The sequence below is a fragment of the Canis lupus genome, chromosome 21, assembly GCF_048164855.1.
Source record: "Canis lupus baileyi chromosome 21, mCanLup2.hap1, whole genome shotgun sequence".
NCBI classification, from domain to species: domain Eukaryota; kingdom Metazoa; phylum Chordata; class Mammalia; order Carnivora; family Canidae; genus Canis; species Canis lupus.
The window spans coordinates 21,413,826-21,427,838 of NC_132858.1; the positions used below are offsets into that span (position 1 = coordinate 21,413,826).

The 14,013-nt window shown below is 35.0% G+C and overlaps 1 protein-coding gene across 17 annotated transcripts in view; it reads right to left on the reverse strand.

The window, feature by feature from the left end:
- CCDC73 (coiled-coil domain containing 73) overlaps positions 1 to 14,013 on the reverse strand; it is a 139,440-nt gene that overhangs the window by 3,422 nt on the left and 122,005 nt on the right. For all 17 annotated transcript variants that reach the window (XM_072791027.1, XM_072791028.1, XM_072791035.1 and 14 more), the window contains 3 exons: positions 7,218 to 7,398; positions 4,095 to 5,573; positions 1,897 to 2,030 (listed from right to left, as the gene is read on the reverse strand). In XM_072791027.1, the coding sequence (XP_072647128.1) occupies positions 1,897 to 2,030; positions 4,095 to 5,573; positions 7,218 to 7,398 (1,794 nt within the window). The remainder of the gene's footprint in view (positions 1 to 1,896; positions 2,031 to 4,094; positions 5,574 to 7,217; positions 7,399 to 14,013) is intronic.

Genomic DNA, 14,013 nt, shown 5'->3' on the forward strand with positions numbered 1-14,013 from the left:
TTTCAAAGTGAGATTATATAGTAATTTTTAAATGAGCTTAAATGTTTACATTTAACCTCAGTTCTCTAAGGGTTGCTCCTTTGGAATGGGTTTATTTGGCTCCTGAGAATTCTTTAGTCAGCCCTTAAAATCTTAATCGCTGATCCTTGTGGCGATGCTTCACAGTTGACTGCCTGTGTTCTTAAGAAATAACAGAAAACACAAGATCAGCACCGGACTGCCCAGAGACCATAGGCAAGTCATTTAAGTTTCATGGCCTCACTCTTTCCGGCACCATTTAGTTGCAAGATGCTATCGTAGAGTAACTGGTAATGGGTAAATATGTGCGTAAGTGTGTATTTCTGATGATGTCTGGTGTGTAAGTGCCCAGTATACGTCCTTTAACTCACATTCATTTTGGCCCTGTAAGTCATCCATGAAATGTGGAGAATAGATCTAGAGAACTATATCAAATCTCAACTTAGGTTGCTAATTTTGAGGTAAACTGATGGTCTGTAGGATTTAATGGTTCTGTTTTGCTCTCACAATGCTTGATACATTTTGGTGCATTTGATACCAAGTACAAATTCCCTAATTTTCCAGAATCCTTGATTTTTTTTTTTTTTTTATCTTGATGGAGAGAAAGACATTTACACATACCTGCTTTAGTTTCTTCCCCTTAACTACCTACTTGGGAGGGGCAGGAGCAGGGATTGGCTGGAAAATCAAGGATGTGTAGTGTCTTTTAAAGTTTACACTTAACAAAAATTGTCCTATTTGGCTTGAGGTTTTGTGGCCTACAGCAATAACTCTAGTTCCAGACATGTTGTTACATATCTTTGTTCCTTCCTTTCCTATCACTTCTTTTTAAAAATCACTTCCTTACCTCTATACCTCCTCTTTCTGCTTGAGTAAAAAGATCTAGTCTTTGGCCTAAAATTTCCCCAGGCAGGTTACAAGTCCTCTTTATTTCAGCCTGGGGTAGTATTTTAAAATTTAAATGAACTTAATTTAAAAAGGAAAATAAAATACATTGTTAAAAGCTGTTACCTGCTAAAGGCTGTGTTCCTGCTATAATTTCTATTTTATAGGTGCTAATAAGAAAGTTATTTAACGTGTACCTCAAAATTTTAAAAATATACAATGACTTAAAATCTGTCACTGTGCAGTTGTTTTTCTTAAGTAATCTTTCCGAACCTTTATAGATTATACCTTTCAGCAGTTAACACCTATGATTGCCTGTTTTTAAGATTTTGAACAATATTGCCTTTTTCGTGCTAGTTTTACCAAGATAAAAATAACTTATACATTTCACCAAAAGCCTGGTCAGCTGTAGTTAGTTGCATTTCATATGACAAGTGGACTTTTGGACTCCTATAATCTCTACAAATACTTTGCTTAGAATATATATACATCCATACTTGATATTACATATAGTAAGGATATTTGATCCCGTCACATACTATGTGTCCTAATGGAAATAATTTAAAATAAATTTTCCTCTGCATTAGCTTCCCAAAATGATATAATTACTACTTAAGCACTATCAAGAACAATAGAGCTTTAATTGATTGTATTATTTTAAGGCATCTTTTATTAAGATAAAATTTTAAATGCTGAAATGCCACTACTCCCAAATTTAGGTGACTAAAAAAATAGAAGTACATACATACATAATACACTACCTCACACTGTCCTTCCCAAAACAAGCTGGATTATATCTATTTGATTTATACACTGTGACTTTTTCCTGCTGTTTTCCATCAACCCTAATTGTGAAAAATGGTGCCATGTTGCCCTCTTGATATTATTTTGGAGATCAGTTAGGTCTTAAAGCATCCAGATGCATACAGTTCTACACATATCTGTAGAATTAGCTCACTAAGGTCTGCTCGGCAATATTTTTAATTGACTTACGTGTTCTGTGGGAAAAGAAGAATCGTAAAAAGTCTTTGCAGTTGCATTCCTCTCTTCACTGGGCTCTCCCTTGGGATCTGGATGGATACTCGAGTTATTCAAAGTGTCAGCAACTCTGTTAATGCTAGTAGTATCTGGTTGACAAAGAGGAAATGGTAACAACTGAATTTTATTCTCCAGGCACTCATTTTAGTGACTGAACTTGTTTTTCTCTGATCCTATCTATGCTTTTGTATTTAAAAAGTAACAATTTCTATTTTGTTTTTACTTTGAACATTTTATAGTTTTCATTGACTTTGCTCTTAATATAAGTTGGGCATTTCATTTCAGGTAACATTTCATCAGGTAACAATTTTATTGCTACTCTCTAAAACCTGATTTCACACTAAAAATGAGTGAGATGGTATAATATCTTCTAAAATAAAATAACTCCCATAAAATATTACCGTCATTCCCCTGGTTATTGCACTACCATAGATGTAAACACATTAAGTGGGCATCTTAACAGTTCAGATAAATGGGAAAAAGTCTGAATCAACTAAAAGTCGGATCTATAGTATGTTTTTAAAAAAACTGGCCACAGAAGACCAACAAACAGCTGACTAGTAGAGTTCACTGAAGTTTAATAAATAGATAAAAATTATTTAGAGAAATACGTGAGCTTTGAAGGTTAAAAGATACTTGTATCTTTCATGAGTGGACATTTTTGAAGTTGAATTTCTACAGAATTTTAGATCTCCCCCCTTTCATCCTTATATCATTGAGATTTAACTTACAAGGCCCTGTGGGAAAATGGTAAATGTGATACCACCACCTTAACTAAAACAGCATCTGCCTAACTGCAGCATTCAAGAGATTCAAAATTAATGGAATCTGAAGTTAATATATTTTATTAGAAGAAAAGTTACAGTGTGCAAAATGAGATTTTATATTTTGATGTTTTCTCTTTCCCTGCATTACTTTTCCATTTATGCTAGTACGTATGATAAACGTTATTTTGCTTTTAATTTCCCAAGTTTTCAAAGTTCAATTGGTAAATTGCCATTTTTTTAAAGAAGCCAGTACCTCTGAAGCCTGTTCACAGCTTTGCTTGTAAACTTTGAGATTGCTATTAGCAAAGTAAACTTTCTTCATGAGAATCTTGAACTTGTTCATTGTTCAGTTTAACGTGTGCAGCACTTAGATGTGATATGTGGTTTATTTCTGTTTTTTAAATATTTTGGGGGGTGGCTCAGTGGTTGAGTGTCTGCCTTTGGTTCAGGGCGTGATCCTGGGTCTGGGGATCGAGTCCCACGTCGGGCTTCCTGCATGGGGCCTGCTTCTCCCTCTGCCTGTGTCTGCCTCTCTCTCTTTCTCATGAATAAATAAATAAAATCTTAAAAAAAAATATTTGGGGGGAAAAACTTCAAATACACAAAAATAAGAGTATGAACTTGGGGACCATCTCAGCTTCAACACCCATCATTAAGTCCTATGTATTTCATCCATTTACCTCTCATCTATGTTTTATCCTACAGTATTTATATAAAGTAAAATTTGGACAGTGTTATTTCATATGGTAGTTAGAATACACTGTTCTCTGAATATTGAACATCTGCATGTTTTAACGTTGGTACCCAACTAGGAGGATTCTGTTGAAAGTGAGTGACAAATACCAATGATATGAAATGTATTCATGTTCTCTCAGCAGTGCTTGTAAAACGAAGAAAGCTGGATTCTAGTGCTGGTGAACAGAAACCAGAAGTAGAAAAATTAAGTCTTAAGAAAGGAAAATTGGGGAAAGAAAGTGAGGGAAGTTTTTTCAGGATAGAATGAAAAGGAATAAATATGCCCACTGGCAGAAGCCTTACAGAAAACTGCAAGACTAAGTAGTTGTTCCTAATTTAAAATTAATGACATGGACCTGTGGTCGCTTCTGCTTTTTTCAGGTCCTCGGTGAAATTTTTAAATTTCCAATATGCATTTTCTCCTTAGTACATGTTGATATTAGTTGCTCAGATTTAGGTGAAAAGAAATCCACTTAGGTTTAAATAAAACCTTTCCTAGTTTTACATAAATACATATATGGAGTATCTTAGGTCTAGGTGAAAAAAACCCTAATGGTTTCATTTTAAATACAATCGGTTTGGAGACCCTTTAACAGGAATAAGGATTAGAAATTTAAATTTCAAAAGAAAACATAAATACTTTTTTCTTACCTGGTCCAGTATCCCTGATACCATTATGATCATTTTCACAAAGTGTCACTGAAACCGTATTTTTATTTTCTGATGGGCCCACTGGTCTCTCCTTCAGCAACAAAGGAATGCTAGAAGTTGAAGTGCTCACTGTTTGACTTTCAATTTGATTTACTTTTGACCAAGGACTGGGGTCTAAGAAATTCACATATACTGGAATTTTCTCAGTTTTTTTATCTGAAGTTGAAAGATCAAAGGGTGACCTTGCACTTCTGTTTACTAAATCTCCAGATGGCTTTATGTGAAATGAACATGATTCTTCCAGCTGTCCTTCACTGTAAATTTTTCCTGAAACGATGTCATTTAATGACTCTGTTTTCTCTGTATTATTTAACAATGAATGCTGTCTTTCATTGACATTCACAAAAAGTAAGAGGTCATTTTTTGTGGCTTCAGTTATCTGATTCTCCTCAATCTGACTCTCTTTATTGGAAGACTGTATTTCTGTGGAAGTTTTCGTAGGAACAGCAGTTTTCATGTCTTTGGCTTCTGAAGTATGTATATTCTCATTGTTAACCTGAAGATGGGAAATGGTCGCACTGTTTTCTAAATATCCCAAACAGTTCTTTAGTTGACTAGTGTGCATATCATTCAGATTTTTCCATATAGTTCTTTCCCCGAGGCTTGAGTTGGGTTTCACCAACATAGGCATAATACTAACATTTTTGTCTGAATTCTTAAGTATTTTCAAATTCTCACTGAAAGCAGATGAGATGTGGTTTGCTGCTGTATCAGGGGGAATAGTTAATTCAGGTTTCTCTGAAGTATCATTACAGATTTGTTGAAAAACTGAAGTTTGCTTAAATGGCAATATGCCGCACTTACTTTTTTTATTTAACAGTTGCATTTGGTTTATTTTACATTGTTTGTTGTCTGACATAACATTACTTGACTCCTGTAAATTGTATTTCTGACCCTGAACAGCATCCTTTTTTACATTTAGAGAGGAATCCAGATCTACTTTGATTTGGTCACTATTTGTAATATCCTTCTCTGTGGCATTTTCTTGAATCCCTGGAAGCAATGTGAATCGTTTGAATGACTGATCTTCAGAAACATCTCTCTTTTGATTTGTATGGTGAACCATCTCACTTAAGATACTGTTAGATGATGTTCTGTTATTTTCAACCTCCAGCTGGACATCTGCATGAAGATCGAAGCCTTCAGTTCTTTCTAGGTCTGTCTGTTCTGATTCTATCGCCATTAAAAAAGAACTGTTTGGTGATTTAAATTCTGTACATCCGTGGTCTTTTTCTGAACCCACTTTGTCTTTTATTTCTGAAGTAACTGCTTTTCTAAAGTCATTCAAGGTCTGTCCTTGACTAATTAGTTCTTTTTCTGTGCAGAGGGTTTTGCTTTGGGAGATTTCACTCTGATTTTCATCCTGAGGTATCACAGGATCAAATTCATTCTTGGAGCTTTTTTCAAAAAGCTGTAAGTCTGTCATGATGAGAACATAGTAAAAATATATTTAGCCTTAAATATTTCATTGGCCATTCCACAAAGCTTATGATACCAATTTTACCTAAATATCGAGTTCACTTGGTGTGTGTGTGTGTATACACATATATATTATATAGCATGCTGCCCATGTTAAATTTTTATTTCAAAAGAGCAAAAGTATTTTTGATTTAAAAAGCGGCAAGTTAAGGATATTAAAAAATGGTTTTTAGCTTTCTAGTCTGTTACACTGCCTTTTGAGCACACAGTACAATTCCATGTAAACACCCAGCTGTACAGATAAAAATGAATTTATCCTAACAAGTTAGACTCTAATTTCTAGTACTACTGTCACAAATTTAACCATGGAAATCTGAAGCTCTAATTGACTGTTAGATGACTGACTGAATCAGGCAGCATTCTATTGAGCAAATAGAAAAGAGCCCTATTGAGCTACAGAAAAGGAAAGGTTTTTAAAGGTAGAGAATGAGTGGAAAAAGGGAATTATTAGCAAAGAATTCACAGTTTTGGGCAAGGTCACCCTCCTACAAGGGAAGGAAGAGGTCTATCAATGGATTTGTTATTGCTGACCAGGAAATTCCAGGTTGACTGGTTAAAGGTTACATTCCTGGGGGTTGAAGCTACAGTTTGGTTAGGTATTAAGCTTTGGTTTGCTGGCATGGGGTTCTCAACCAGAGTGACTCCATTTTGGGTCTGTGGTTTTCTTCTTACCACTATCTAGGATCCAGAATTGCTAGTTTTTCAAGACTGACAATCCTCAATTTTTTATTCATTGCCTTGTAAGTATTTTAAAATGTGGGGATACCTTTGTGCAAAAGTATAGAATACTTAAGGACCTATATTTTATTCATCTGGGTTTTAACTACAGATTTCAAGTTTTTCCAATAATGTTAAAATAACCCAGAATACAAAATTCAGGACTTGAAGGGCTTTAGTCTTCATTCTCTCTACAACATCTCCACCAAGTGGTTGTTCAGCCTAGGTTTGAATACCTTCATACAGTAAATTTATGGTCTTGAAGCAACTCTTTTTCAAGATGGACAAATTAGTAAATTATTTCAGCGGTTACAAAAAGGCCATTTGAACTAAGGAAAGTGCTCTAGGTCTGATCATCAGATCAGAAGGTTATTGGTAGCCCAGAGAACACACTCTACAAAGCAGTGAATGCAGAAAACTGCAAAAAGCCAAGGAGTAAATAATAAGGGAAGACAAATACAGTTTTCCCCCAAAATAGCTCAGAAGAAGCCTGTCTTAAGACATATACAAATGAAAAAGTGATTCTTCAAAAAAAATACAGGATCCCCCAAGCAAAGACTATATAATTGATATTCCCTTAAATTTCGTAAAGGGCCTTCCACAGCACTTTGACAGATCCTTTATTTGTGGAAGAAAAGAGGCAGGGGGACCCTCCATATATAAAATTAGAAAATCTCAATATGGGACACCTGGGTGGCTCAGTGGTTGGGCACCTGCCTTTGGCTCAGGTCATGATCCTGGGATCCGGGATCGAATTCCGCATCGGGCTCCCTGTGAGGAGCCTGCTTCTCCCTCTGCCTGTGTCTCTGCCTCTCTCAGTGTATGTCTCTCATGAATAAATTTTAAAAACCTCAGTATGCTGGTTACCTTCTATAATGAATTCTATAAAGGAGCCTTCTTTCTTCTCCTTTTCTCTGTAGTTAGTATCGAAACAAAAACTCACAGTATCTTTCTTTATTTCTTGCCCAGAATTATATTTCTGTATGATGGTGTTTTCTGATTTTTCCATTGACATTTCACTGTTTTCAGTATTTACTTCTGGAAGATTCTAATGTAAAATGGGAAAAAATACCTTTAATGTAAAAACATTGTTAAATAGAAGACATCTGAACAAATTTTGCTGATAAAATAATGTTTCAAGTCAACCATTCAGCAATTTTTGAGATCCAAATGACTTTCTTACTAAGTTTAATATACTACTCTTTGTAACAAGATCACTTTAACCTCATTTTGTATAGTTTATCATATTTAAAGTTGAGATCTTTTTGATGTTTCTATCTCTAGTGAATCAATTCAACATCCTTTTACTCCCCCTATATATTCAGCACAAACACTGCATTAGGCTTTGGGATACAATGATGAACAATAAGCAGTCCCTGGCCTCAGAAAACTTAACAATCCAGTGAGGAAGATAGGAAAAAAAAAGTAATACAGATGAAGATTAGGGGGCACTCAAGGGAAAACATGGCATATTCAGATGCTAAAAGCAAGCAAGATTATAGTCTTCATGGAACTACTCAATTTATTTCAGCTAGAGCTTAGATGCTGAGAGAATGTAGCTAGAGGTAAGCTACACCCAGGTCTTTAAGGGCCAAATATGGCATGCTGAAGAGTTCCAAGAAGACCATGTAAAGTCACAAGGGTTTTAGACAAGGCAATAAATATGATCTGATTGGAAAAACCATTCTGGCTACAGCATCGAGAATAGACTGTTTTTCTAAACTTCATTGATTAAAACCTGCAATGAGGAACGTTCTACAACATAGCACACCGAATATCTATCTACTCAATAAGATGGCATTCTGCTTTCTATGCTACTTTTATTTCATTTTTTAAAGACTGCTGGTCACAAATTAGTAAACTAATTTCTATGAACTAACAGGCTGCACCTAAAAATCTGAAAAATCCTGAATCAAAGGGCTACAACATGAAGCAGATACATCAGAAGTGCCACAGTGTCATAGTGCAGGTGATATCAGTAAAGATGAAGAACTGAATAGTTACAGGAATTATTTATAAGCTAATCAATAGGGTTTGATGAACGATAGAATATGAAGAGTCAAGATTGATTCAGAGTTCAGATTAGGTACGTAGAAGACTGGTGGATGTTATTTACTCAACTAGGAATAGTAGCAGGTGTGATGAAAGTAAGGGTTGTTTGAACTTGTTGAGTGTGAAGAGTTAGATATTAAGGTGGAGAGGTTTAATGAACATTTGAATATATGAATCTGGAGCTTATGAGAAAATTTCTCTGGAAATGTAGATTTGAAAATCATTGGTAGATGGCAACTGAAGACGTACATGTTGATGAGACTAAACTTATGAGAGCATATTTTGAGGAAAAAAAGAGGTAAAATATAAAATGCTAGTGAAATCCACAAAAGAGGCAGAGGAAGAGAAACTTGGAAGAACCTACAAAGGAGATTGACAAAAACAGAATGGTAGTTACCAGAAGCTTTGTAATCTTGGATAAATACGAGTTCAGGGTGGCTTAGCGGTTTAGCACCTGCCTTCCGCTCAGGGCCTGATCCTGGAGACCCAGGATTGAGTCCCACATCGGGCTCCCTGCATGGAGCCTGCTTCTCCCTCCGCCTGTGTCTCTGCCCCTCTCTCTCTCTCTCATGAATAAATAAATAAAATCTTAAAAAAAAAAATACGAGTTCAAATCCTGGTTTCAGTATTTATTAAGTGTGAAATCTTAGAAGAATAACATATTGCTGTGTAACAAATTACTCCAAACTCAGTGGTTTAAAACAGCATTTACTATGCCATAGTTTCAATGAATCAGGAATTAAAGAATGGCTTGGCTTGATTCGGACTCAGGGTCTCATGAGGTTCTAGGCAAGTTGTCATCATTGGAAGCCTTTAACTGGAGCTGGAGAGTCTGCTTCTAAGAAGGCTCACGCAGTGGCTGGCAGCTGGTGCTGGCTGTTGGGTGGAGGGCCTAAATTCTCTTCTATGTGACCTTTCTTCCCCCTAGGGCCTCTCTTTACAATGTGGCATCTCTAGCAAGATGGACCTTACATGGGCTCAGAAAGAGGCACAGAAAGAATGAGTGTGTACACCCAAGACAGACACCATAGTCTTGTTAAAACCTAATCTGAGAAATGATATCACATTACTTCTCCTATGTTCTATTAATTAGGAACAAGCCACTAAATTCAACTCAGACTCGGGGCGGGGGGAGGGGGGGAGGGATTACAAAAGAATATGAATAAATGGAGGCAGAATCACTTGAAGCTGTCTTAGAGGCTGCCTACAATATTTAAAACACTGTGAGCCTATTTTCTCATCCACAGCATGAAAACCTGAAGATTAAATTCAATTATGTATATAAAGCATATAACTCATGGTTGCTTTATTAATGGTAAGGATAACTATTATTTCCACTTTGACAAGCAGCTTGAGAGGTGGGGAAGAAAACAGATGAGTGAAACAAGACAGGAGGAAAGAAGAAAGGGTATTCAAGAAGGAGATAGCATCAATGTATCAAAGGGACTGAAAAATGTCCCCTGGACATTGTGTCCATTGGATGGGGTGGGAGGGGTGAAGCCACACTATCCTATGAGGATGAATGAGAAGGAGGGAAGTAAAGAGTGTGAGTTTAGACCACTCTTTTCACGTTTAAAGAGTATGTGTTCAAACCTGACTCTACAGGAGGAGAACAGATTTGTATTTAGAGTTGGACACAGGATCAAAAAGGCTTTTTGTGGATTTTGTAAAATGGGAGAACCCTGAGTGTGTTTAATTGTAAATGGGAAAATATATATTTATATATATATATATTTATATATATATATAAAAACTAGTAAAATATAAACTAGTAAACTCACAAGAAAAACAAAATTGACAAACATGAAAATAGGTTTCATATAATACAAATCCAAATTAAAACTAAGTATGAAGAGAGTTTGGGTATACAGGTGATTTTAAATGTGGTTGGTGGGACTATAAATATACTATCTTTCTGGAAGGCAATCTGGCAATATGTGTCAGAATTATAAGTGAACAAGCACTTTGACCCAGCAATACCAATTCTGGAAATTTATCCTAAGGAAATAATCACAAAAGTACACAAAGATATTTGCATAGGGATGTACTACAATAGAGGAGTGGATAAATTAATTATGGCACACCTCATTCATACAATCAGAACTGGGATATATGTAAATTTCTTCTGACTTAGACATCCACTATTTTACTTAAAAAAAAAAGGGCAGTTCTTCAAAAGGCTTAATATAGAATTGCCATATGACTCAGCAAATCCACTCCTAGGTATATACTGCCCCCAAATTGAAAACAGATTCAAATAGATGGTTGTATGCCATTGTTCATAGCAGCACTATTACATAGCCAAAAGGTGAAAACCCAAGTGCTATTAAAAGATGAATGGATGAACAAAATATGGTATATCCATACAATGTGAATATTCTGCTGTAAAAGGGAATAAAGTTCTAATATGTGTTGTAATATGGGTGAACTCTGAAAACCTCATGCTAAGTGAAATAAGCTGGACAAAAAGGACAAATATTACATAGTTTCACTTACATAAAATATACAGAATAGACAAATTCATAAAGTCAGGAAGTAAATTAGGTTACCAGGAGCTGGGGAGGGAGGGTGGGTGGTGGTGAGTCACTGGTTAATGGTTACACAATTTCAGTTTGAGATGATGACAATCTTGGAAATAGTGGTGAAGACTGCACAACACTGTAGTTATAATTAATTGTAATTAATGCAACCGAATTGTAATTTTAAATGTCAAAAGAAATAGATGATGGATTTAGCAAAAAAAAAAAGTAAAACTTAAAAAAATGTAAAACTTATAAATGTTCAAGAGTTCAAGAATAACACGAATATAATAAAAATATACCCCCCCAAAAAGAATCAAATGGAAATTCTAGAGATAATATATAAGTATCTGAAATAAAAACTCACTGTATAGGCTTAAAAGCAGATTAAACAAACAAACAAACAAACAAACAAAAAAAGCAGATTAAACATTAGAACAAAAGATAACTGGGCTTCAGAACACAGAATAATAGAAAATCCCAATGGGAAAAGAGAGAAAAAAAAAGAAAAAAATGTGCAGCACCTGATAACCTGTGGGACACTAGCAAGCAGTTTAGCATATGTAGTTGAAGTCCCATAAAAAGAGAGGAAGAGGACAGAAAAAAAATCTTTGAAGAAGTAATGACCACACAACACACAACACACACACAGACACATACAAATATTAAAGAAGTTGTTCAAGCTGAAGGAATAGGATACCAGATAGAAACCTGGATCTACACAGAGTGCCAGAAATGGTAAAGATGAGTGAATGTAAAAGACATTTTCTCTAATTAATCTTCTTAACCATATAATTAAAAATTTAAAATAAAATAAATAACAATATATGATAGAGTTGATGACATATATAAAAGTGTATTATAAAAGTAACACAGACCAGGAAGGAGAAAATGAGAATAAAGTAAGCTTCTTAACTAATCAGAAAATTTTGCATATCATTATTTGAAAGCAGACTATAATCAATTAAACTCTAGAAAAGTACTAGGCAAACTATGGCCAGTGGGCCAAATCTGGCCTACTGTTTTGGGAAATATAGTTTTATTGGTACACAACCATGCCCATTTATGAATGAACTTAATGCCACTGAACTGCACACATAAAAATAGTTAAAGTAGTAAATTTTCTGTATATTTTCCAATAAAAAAAATACAAGAAACGGTTCTCAGAAAATGAAAGACTTCTTGTTATTATTCAATATAAAAAAGGAATTATGAATATTTCCATTAGAAAAAGTCACAGAAAAAAAAAGAAAAAGTCACAGGATGAAAAGGATATATAATATAAACACTCATCATAAAAGATGGAGTAGATGTATTTATACAAAATAGATTTCAAGATAAGAAATATTACTAGGAAAAAGATATATATTTCATAAAGATAAAAGGATCAATTAATCAGGAAGTCATAACAATCATAAATGCATATACACCTAATAACAGCTTAGAAACACATGAAGCCAAAACAGAACTGAAAAAGAAGAAGTTCACACTTCGAACTAAAGATTTCAATAGCCTTCTCCCACTAACTGATTGAACAAGTACACAAAAAAAGTCAAAGGATGGAAAAGACTTGAACAACATTATTAACCAGCCTGACCTGACATTTATAAAACATTCAACCAACCAATAACAGAATATACATTCTTTTCAAGGGCACATGAAATATTCACCAAGATAGAGAATATGCTTGGCTAAAAAACAGGTCTTTTTACCCTTAAAATGATATATTTATATTAAAAGGCTAAAAGTCTTATAGAAGAGGCACCCTGGGTGGCTCAGTGGTTGAGCATCTGCCTTTGGCTCATTCTGGTGTCCTGGGATCAAGTTCCGCATCAGGTTCCCCATGGGGAGCCTGTTTTTCCCTCTGCCTCTCTGTGTCTCTCATGAATTAATAAATACAATCTTTTTTTTTAAAAAAAAGTCTTGCAGAAAATATTCTCTGACCACAACTAAATTGTATTTGAAACCACTAACAGAAAGATATTTGGAAAATTCTCAAATACTTGGAAATTAAACAATTACAGGTCATACTTATACCATGATTTATCCACATACCCACTGATCAAGGAAGACCTCACAAAAGGAATTTTAAAATATGAATAAGAATGAAAACACTACATATCAGAATTTGTGGGATGAAGCTATAAGAATTCTTAGAGGAAACTTTATAGCTTTACATGCTTATACTAGAAAAGAAGAAAGGCCAATAATCAATGATCTAAGTTTCCATGTTAAACAGTTAGAAAAAGGAAAAGCAGGTCAAATCCAAAATATAATGAAGGAAATAATAAAGTTAACATCCAAAGCAATGAAATCGTAAATAAACAAACATGAGAAGGAAAACAATGAAGTAAAAACCTGGTTCTCTGAAAAGACCAGTAAAATTGAAAATCTAGTTAAATTGATGAGAGAGAGAGAGAGGAAGGAGGACAAGGAGGAGTTAGAGGAAGGGGAAAGTCAAGACAACACAAATGACAGAGGGGACATCAATAAAGATTCTAGAGAGAAATGGAATAATAAAGGAATATCATGAGCAACTCATTGCCAATAAATTCAATTCAGATGAAAAGGATTAGTTCCTTGAGAAAGAAAAATTACCAAAAATGACTACTGTAAGTCTCCAAAATCACCCCCAGGTTCCCTGATTTGCTAAGAAGACTCAGAGGACTTGGTATACAGTTGTACTAATGACTAAGACTTAATTACACCAAAAGAATATAAAACAAAAAACATCACAGGGGAAAGGCATTCAGGATAGAAATCTGGAGCAAACCAGGTACAAACTTTCAAGAATCCTATCCCAGTGGAATCACATAGGACATGCTGAATTCCTGCAGCAGTGAATTGTGACAACAAATACAAATTTTAATCCACCAGGTAAGCTCATTAGAGACTCAGTGCCCAAAGTTTTTTTTGGGTGCTGGTCATGGAGGCACCATCTGCCTAACATATGCCAGAACTCCAGATTCCCTGTAAGAAAACAGATGTTCAGAATAAACCACATTGTTTGACTAACGGTGTAGGCACAGTGAACCACTCTTGTCAGTTAGGAAATGGGAACCTTCTCCAAACCAAAATTTCCAGGTATCATT